This window comes from Drosophila persimilis, unplaced genomic scaffold (assembly GCF_003286085.1).
Source record: "Drosophila persimilis strain 14011-0111.01,24,50 unplaced genomic scaffold, DperRS2 tig00000124-arrow-pilon, whole genome shotgun sequence".
Taxonomy (NCBI): Eukaryota; Metazoa; Arthropoda; class Insecta; order Diptera; family Drosophilidae; genus Drosophila; species Drosophila persimilis.
This window is the reverse complement of record NW_020825294.1, coordinates 8,589,159-8,598,106: the sequence shown is the minus strand read 5'-3', so window position 1 is coordinate 8,598,106 and position 8,948 is coordinate 8,589,159. Positions and strand designations below refer to the sequence as shown.

Here is an 8,948-nt window from a genome sequence, read left to right as displayed (position 1 = left end):
TGAAACATCATAAAAATGAAATATTCGCCGGCTTATTAGTGGATCTGGAACTCGAACTCGAACTGGCACTGGCGCTGAATCATTCGTTATTTCGGTGTTTGAACTTCTTCTGATAAAATTTGCCAAGTGCTTTTGATTTGTTTATGAACGGATGGCAAACATCCTTTCCCGTTTTTCGCAAAGTTTAAGTTGAAGGGCAGCCTGAAGTTCAAGTTCTGTTTGCCTTTGGGTAGGTACCGAGGGGAATCGCCTGGAGGAAACGGATATCGAAAAGGGGTATATACTGGGAAGAAAAGGTGTCTTTTGAGTATGTTAATATTGAAAGAGGTTAGAACGAAACAGAGTGGCACAAGTCTTAACTTTGGGAAGATATCTAATCAATGACGATTGTTGTTGAGCTACGGAGCGATGGGATATGGTTTATGGCGATGGTTTATGGCATATCGAACAATAGCTAGAGGTGTGCCGATCTGCTGGCGATAGAGCCCTTAGCGAAAGAGGAATGGATCGGTGCAAGGTGGTGTCGATTGAAGACGCTGAGCGAAGGATCAAGACTCTGTCGGATTGAATAGAATAGATCCTAAGACGATAGACGAGGTCCAAGAAGGAATTGCAAGATCAAGACTAGAGTCAAGGGCGGGGGACTGAGTGGAAAAACGAGAGCGCCACAGATAGAGAGATCGATGGAGAAGGTGAAAGGCGAGAGAACCGCTGCAAGGGCTGCTGTCTTGAGGGAGGCATATGTTACAGGGTGGCACAGTGGGCACTGCTATTGCTACATCTATGAATTATTGGGAATATTGGGCTGCGCAAACCATCAATTGTGGAAAACACTGGAGTGGGAGACCTGTTTATATCCCAAAATGCATTACAACAAATTACATTCCGATCATCCCTCATTTGGGGTCGTTTTTAACCATCATTGACAGCAGAAAGACTTCACTGACCAAACAGACGGGCGAATCAATTAGGACTCATTGAGAGGATCTAATAGAACTATTCAATTATTATTGGATGCAAGTGTTCCCATGACCAGAACAATTTACACTTGCAGAGGCAGAGGCAGGGGCAGTGGCAGGGGCATTGGCCAAGTGCCCGTGGAATGGGGGTGTAGTCACCGTATCTGGTGGTCGTCTGTCCGCCTGCCGAATCGGAAGAGGGAGAGACGTCTGCACAGCCTCTCCCAGCAGGACTTTGGCCAATAAATAACTTACCCACGCTCCGGCTCCGGCTCCGGGCTTGGCTGTGACCCTGCCCGATGCGGGCGCGGATTCCTTGGGCCCAAGGGATGATCCCTGCTTGCATTATTTGTTGTTTGAATCACGTGACAAGTTGCTGCAGAGCTGAAGGGCCGAAGTGCCGAAGGGCACTGGCAGTGGGAACCCGAAACAGAAATCATCCCACGGGATTCAATTTATGCGTGTTTGAATGTTTTTGATTGCGCGTTGCTAATTCAAATAAAATTCGACTGCTCCTGCAGGTCCTGCAGCTCCTTCCGCCCCGTCCACCCCGTCCTGGGCTTGCGGTGAGCAGGAGTCAAGTTGCGTGCTGGTCGCTGGTGGTGGTTGAGGTGGTTCCAGCCTCATTTGGCATTGTTTTTGTTGCCTGTTCCTGTGGAAAGTGAAACCCAATCCTGGGGGATGGCCTCCTCCCAAAGTCAGAGGCACTTTCGCCTGCCCGAGGGATTCCTAATTAAACAAATCTGCCAAAAACTGCCTCGAAATGGCAGCAAATGTCGCGCTAATTATTACAAATTATTCCCGATTTATAACCAATGTAGACGTTAATTTTAGACACGGCATGGCCGCGGCATATTCGGGCTGTCAGCATTGTATTTACATAAATTTGAGCTATGAAAATTTCTGAAATTGCTGCTGCGTTATGGAGAGAGAGGAATGCCAGCCTTCCAGGCGTGCACCTGAACCACCGAACCCTGCTCTCGAAGCCCAGGAGTCAGTCTATAAATACGGTACGGGACAGGCCATATAATTGATTTATGGCCAATGGATTGCTGCACGCCCAAGATCTTCGAACAGAGGGGTCCCGCACCGATTCCGGGACTAAATTTAGAAGCTAAAACAACTAATTTAGTGGGGCTTCGGGGCACCTCTCCGGGGCACCTCTTCGATGGCTGCGTGTTCTTCAGTTTTGTCACGTTCACGGGCAAATGTTTTGCATGATCACGGGGCTCCATCGCGGACGGCGGACGGCGGACGTGTCCGTTTGTTTGTTTTCCCTGCGGAGTGGAGTCGGAGGGGCTGTCTGTCGCAGCTTCTGTCACAATTGACACTGACAATGCGGCAGGTACACGATCCGATCTGATCCGAGGCGGGGACGTGCCGTTAAGTTGTCAGTGGGTGGGTCTCCCCCTCCGTCCCCCTGTCCCCCTGTCCCACCGTCGTACAGCTCCCTGCTCCCAGCGAAAGATTAATTGAACGTGCGCCAGAGAGTTATTAATCTTGTCGAGCTTAGGCAGCGGCAGCGCCTCGACCATTGTTTCTAAAATATTGGATGCACTTCCACTGCCACCGCCACATCCCTCGGTGCGGTGTCAGCTAATGGGGGCCGCCACTTGAGCCTTGATTGCAGCTGCCACAGCAAGAGAGACTCTCTCTCTCTCCCCTAATTTGTTTATGGCCTTGATAATGCAATTTTTTACTCGCCACCATCGGGGGCAGGGGCAATAACATAAATATATTCACTGATCTGCGGGGATCTGCTGGGAGCAATTACCGGGTGAGCCATATTTTGTCACTTTTCTCTCTCTCTCCCGAGTGCTGGGTGAAAGTTGAGGCATCTCGTTTCGATTGGGGATCGAACAATGCCCAGCCATAGTCTCGGTGGCCCCCCACCCCTAGGGCGGCTACTGCGCAGCGATGAGCACATGCCACATGCCAAAACTTGCCACAGCAATACGGCAACTGCGCAGCTGTTCGGCTATTTCACCAGGCACCGAAATCCAGTTCCAAAATCAAAATACTCGCATGACACACACCCCAAAATCGAAGCCAAAACGAACCCAACTTCCACCTAAAAGTAACGTCTTCACTGTCTTCCACGACAATAGACGCGGAAGCGGATCAAAAATGGCGCAACGAGAATGTAACACCTTGAGGCGAGGCCAGAGACGGAGACTGAGACGGAGTCACCACCGAACCTGGAACCTGGAACCGGTATGGTCACGGAGGGGAAGTTTCTGATTTCTATGGAACACCTGGATGCGAATCGCTGCTTCGAAGGTGCACGGCTAATGAGGTTCCTCGATAACAAAAAGGCGCAAGTTTCTATTTTGACGCAGCAATGTCTGCAATCTCCCCCTCGAGTGTGTGTTTGAGTCATATAAAATCATATCAGAGACCGGCTTCCCTTGGCAAATGCAAATAGACCAGGCGATCGGATCCCCAGGGAACACTTGCGTCATCCGCAGTCCATAAACATTCAATTGGATCGTTTCAAACTGGAGGAAGGGTGGCCGTTGCCAGAGGAAGTGCACACCTTGCTCCATTAGCATAGAATTAACCTCGCCGTCTTTCGATTCCCACAGTGCCGGCGGACTTGTTTATTAACATGTGACAATTATGCTAAAAGCAGGCCCATCCTCGGCAACCCTTGCCCTAACCCCTGCTCTTACCCTTACCCTTACCCCCACCCTAGCCACGTTATGATTTTCACTTTTCCGAGCCTCAACCCGATCTCGATGTCGATCTCGATCCCTAACCGGATGCCGAGTGCTGTGCAAGGACCCAGGGGAAGGCAGCATTATGCAAATCCGTATTTGCCACTGCCACTGCCACTGCCACAGACAGTGTAAATTACACTTGGACATGCCACGATGCGGATAACACCTGGGCGATCAAGAGGCAGAAGCAAAGGAAGGAAGGAAGGAAGTCGAAGGAAGACGAAGGTGTTTCCCACAGTACTTAGGGGCTAGGGGACTGCTCTTGGGGACTGCCAGAGACGTGCAAAGGCAAAGGTCATCTGAAAAGACTATAAAAACTAAGTTAAGGGCATAAAAATCCCCTTAAATGAAGCTCGAAATCAATGAGAAGGATGCAAGACTGGCTATCTGTATCTTTTAAACGTATATATCTGCAAAATAGTCTCTGAATTTAAACAGTATTTAAGTGGAAACAATCAGAATCGAGTACCTACTTACAGTATGTCAAGAAACTCTTTACACACTGAAAAAAAATTAAATTTTTTAACTTAGGATAAGAAAATAATGGCCTTTTTTCTTTGGACGTTGACATGCAGTGACTGCATCTTTCAAGAGGCGATGGAGTTACTGCACCGTCAAGTGGCCCGTGTGACACCAGCAGAAGGCTGTTACGCGCGGATCCCAGGCAAAACGCAGCCCTCCTCCCGCCCAACCGACCGAGGGGCGCTGCCGCATGACGCGCGGTGCGTAGCCGAACCAAACGGGAACATGCAAGAAAGATAGCTATTAGACTAACATTCGAGGAAAATTAGTACTAAATTTACTAAGAAACTAAGCATGCAATCAAAATACAAATACCACTACAGTTACTAATTAATAGAAAGGTGTGTAAGGATTAATAATTTAATAAGAGGAAGAGAATTAGTGGTGGTTTGGTTCAAATTTATCAAATTTTTTTAATCCATAACCATTCAGGGTAACTTACAAAACAACAAAAACAATGATTACTCATTTTTGACACTGTCAAGAAACTCTTTACACATTTCGTTTTCGAGCTCTGTTTTGATCTCGTTCTTAGAAAAAAGGGACTTTTCCGTAATCTATGCTTTTGGCCTGAGCAACGCTGTTCTATTTTTGCATTGTTGCATTGACTTTGATTTGGTTGCGAAATTTGGACCGGTGCACATCTACAGACTAACTTTCTGTAGTCAATGCTAAGGGAGGACATACCAAATATTAAAATAAGTTAAATAATCACGAAGAATTTTGAATTTATAAAATGAAAATATTTTGTGTAAAGACTTTCTTGCCAGTGTCAAAAATGAGTGATAATTGTTTTTGTTATTTTTTAAGTTACCTATTTATAGTTTTGTTATTTTTTTTTTTACAAACTACTTTATAATTAATCCTTGAATGGTTATGAATTAAAAAAATTTGGTAAATTTGAACCAAAGGCCATTATTTTCTTATCCAAAGTCAAAAAATTTAATTTATTTTTCGTGTGTAAAGAGTTTTTTGACATACTGTATATCTCAACCAAATACCAGTGCAATACTGTGGCCAAAATCGAAGAACCATGGCAATAAGCCACTCAGAAGGAAGCCATCATTCCCAAGAGATTCGCCCCAGAGAAATGCTCCTCCCTTGTGGCACTCCTCCTCTTTAGATGTAGGTATTCTCCTTGCACATACCTCTAGATACGATCCCAGCTAGAATGTATTTTTTAATCAAAAACAAGCAAAAAATTCTGAAAAAAAAAACAAATTCACAGTGTGATTCTCCCAGATTGCCAGGATGGTGTTGAGGATATCCTTGGGTAGACACTCGAGGCTGTCGGAGAAGACAACCGACTCGGAGTTCACGGAGGGGCCGACGCCGCGCCACTCGCTGCTGTCGGGACGGTTCAAGCAGAGCTTCGCCTTTCTGTCGCTGCAGGAGCGAATGCCCGGGATCATGCAGCAGATCATCGAGCTGCTGCTCGAGTGCCGGCCGGAGCTGGTGGAGCGGTTCGGCGAGCAGGGGCGGGACGAGATCCAGCACGTCATCGAGTGCATTGAGCGGCTGAAGAGGGAGCTGCAGCGCGATCGCCAGTTCCTGCTGTTCCACGGCAACGAGCCGGACAAGGACGCCTGGAACGCGTTCATCCTGGAGCTGCCGCGCCACAAGCGGACCTACTTCCGGGCCTGCTGGCTGCACGCCGAGTGCTACCTGTACCGACGCATCTACTCGTTCCTGGAGAACACCCAGCACCTGGGCGGCTTCGACTACTTCGCGCACCTGAAGCAGGACGATCTGCAGCTCAGCGAGCGGGCCATGTGCGCCCTGGCCGCGGCCACCAGGAACCTGCCCAAGAACTACGAGTCGTTCAGCAACCTGATGCGCATCAACATGTGGAGCAACCGGTACGAGATCCAGCTGAACGCCTACATCTTCCAGGAGGACGAGCTGCACTCCGACATCGACGTGCTGGCCAAGGTGGCGGACCTCGACAGGAACCTGCTCGTGGACGACTCGATCTTCGTGTGGAACAGCCTGATGCGGGCCAAGTTGAAGGGCCAGCGCGAGGTCATCGTGGACTTCATCTGCGACAACGGGGGCTTCGAGTTCTTCACGGACATGCTGCTGCTCGAGTTCCTCGTCGAAAACGGCATGGCCACCCAGGTGCGCCTGCACGTCAAGGCCATACCCTGGTACATCTCGGACGTGCTCAGCTCGGACATTCTGTGGACCGTCAACTACCTGATCGACCACCCCGACGCGCTGCTCTCCGCGCTGGGCCTCAAGTGGGCGCGCCTCATGAACGCCGGCAAGATCTCCATCGCCCCCACGTCCCACTTCTGGACGGGGCCGCAGCCCTACTTCGTGATGATCGACTCCGATCTGGAGCTGTACAAGATGCTCTCCGGCGGCTACCTGGCCATCTTCAAGGGCGACCTCAACTACCGCCGGCTCATGGGCGACTACATCTGGGACCCCAACGAGGAGTTCATCACGTGCCTGCGCGGCTTCCGGCCCTGCAACATTTGCGCCATGCGGACGGTCAAGTGCGAGGTGGTCTGCGGCCTGCCCGAGGGCAAGGCCGACGACCTGCTGCGCACCGATCCCCAGTGGATGACGTCCGGGAACTACGGCGTGATCCAGTACACGGACAGCCTCAAGTGCAACTGCTACCAGGTGGGCAGACTCTCGGGCCTGTTCCACCTCCCGATCCACCGCAACTTCAAGGTGCCCGAGCCGGAGCACGAGACCGACGAGAGCCAGCAGCAGCGCCAGAGCCGCAAGAGTCGCCAGAGCCAGAGCCAGAAGACCTAGGACCTGCCTCCCTGCGAGTGACACTTACAGATGTCTGGCCGAGGGGCCGCCGACTGCCCAATCAAGCGGCCCACAGCCGAACCCAGCTGGCTGGGATTGGAAGCTCCTCCACGTCTCAATTTGCGGCTGCCTATCACTGCCCGGCGGCGTAGAAAACGCCTGGATAAATGGTGGCAAATTTGTCAGCGAGCGCGCCACGAGTGTATTCCCCAAATCAAGCCCCATCGAGGGGGGATGGAGGGTCTGCCTGCTTGTTAGCCCGCACGAGAGCCACCTGCCTTTCTATTAACCATTTCTGTGGCCACAGCCCGGCCAATCGGCGGCTGACTAATGCTGTTGATTTTATTGATGGGCCGCCCAGCCCCCGCGGGGGAGGAATCCCAATTTGAAAATGGAAAGTCCGCAGAAGATTACAGGGTGCGTGAAGCGAGGTCTAAAGGAAAGTTTGGATCTTCGTTTCGTGCCGAAAATGGGACTCGTTTTGTGAACCGAAATCATTAAAGTGAAATGTCACCCCTCCCTCTCTGGAAGACTAGTTCTCACAAGATCTGAAGCGTCTTTGCAGTCCACTGCCCAGCAATTATGTATTTCTTTCCCAGAAAGAAAGATCTTTTAGCAGTCCGCTGGTCTTGAATGCGACTCCTGCCAGTGGGAGGCCGGAGCAGAGCTTATCAAGGAAAAGTAGCAACCCGGAGGGGCCTCCGCTCCTTTAGATCTTACTCAGTCATTTTCCAAGTGAGCAGGCCACCAATTGCCACAAAGTGAACACTCTCACAGCTATTAAGCGAATGGCCTCGTTTTGAAAAGAGCAACATGAGGCCGCCGAATTCCAAGGCACTCCGGAACGTTCTGGAACGCAAATCAGGTACAGTTCCCCCGAAAATCGACAGCAATTAATCATGAGTACTCTCCGCATTGCAATACAGCCGCCACGAACCCGAACCCGACCCCGAGCTCATGCGAATTTATTTTCCCACCGATTGGGAAGCCACCCCAAAGTCGGACAGGACCTACTGCGCAGCTGCAGGATAGCACCGGGACCGGGAGGCCGCAACAGCTTCCATATGCTCGGCGGTGGGAATGATGTCCACTAGGGCCGAGGTGGAGAGGGGTGGCTTGAGTAGGGTTCGCGTTCGCCCTTGAAAGCGGCACCCGGCACCCGGCAACCGGCACCCGATACCAGGTTGCTGTTGACGCCTCTTCAGTGCCGGTGCTTTTGTCTGATTTTCTGTTAGGGGTTGCTGCGGAACTTTTCCCACCATTTTGTCGGTGGATTACGACTTTGATTTCCGAGCCACCACCGAGACGAGTCCCTGCGCAGGTATGCGTGAAGGAACCAGCCGGCAGCACAGCCGGCAATGGAAAACAGGGCTTTGACTACGCCGAAAGCGCATTGCTTTGGTGTGGAGTCCCTTCGAGAACTATGAGTATTTTCCGTGGCACCCCAGAGGTGGAAAATGACTCGCGTGAGTCATGTGTCGTGAGCACTGGGCAAACTACTTCCCCAAGTGGCAGTGGCAGATTTACGGGTCACTCCCGCCTAGTTTACGGCGTGGCTGATAAGCAGGAAATGCTCCGCTCTCACTCAGGAGCCCACTCCGTGCCCCGTTCGGCGCCATTAGCCATTAGGAGGCCACTGAAATATGGGCGAATTAAATTGAGCTCAATTTGAGCGCAATTATCTTTGGGAGTGCAGGGAGCGAGCCACCAAAACAGTTGACATAAACCTTTCGCCGGCGAGTCTCCTGCAAGCCTGCCGCCAAAGGCGTTGACAAGTGGCTAAGCTCTGGCCCCAGCGACTGTGGCGGCGACTGTGGCAACGACAGCGGTAAAAAGGTCAACATTTCGTAATCAGCTTAGTGGCTTTTGTATGCACGTAACCATAACCATACCCCATGTCATCCTATATTTCACAGGCACCGACAGAGACCCCGGCCAGCCACCGGCGAGCGGGGCACACTGTCAACCCGCCAGCGGC

The 8,948-nt window shown here is 51.1% G+C and overlaps 1 protein-coding gene across 1 annotated transcript; it reads left to right on the top strand.

Moving 5' to 3' along the window:
• Positions 1 to 5,219: 5,219 nt before the first annotated feature.
• Positions 5,220 to 7,517, top strand: LOC6596408 (protein-glutamate O-methyltransferase). The gene is made up of 2 exons (XM_002021557.2): positions 5,220 to 5,326; positions 5,444 to 7,517. Exon 2 carries the CDS (start codon positions 5,453 to 5,455, stop codon positions 6,968 to 6,970), a length of 1,518 nt encoding a protein of 505 aa, XP_002021593.1. The 5' UTR covers positions 5,220 to 5,326; positions 5,444 to 5,452; the 3' UTR covers positions 6,971 to 7,517.
• Positions 7,518 to 8,948: the final 1,431 nt, after the last annotated feature.

Coding starts and splice junctions, on each gene's coding strand:
- LOC6596408 (XM_002021557.2), top strand. CDS start 5,453: ATGGTGTTGAGGATATCCTTGGGTAGACACTCGAGGCTGTCGGAGAAG.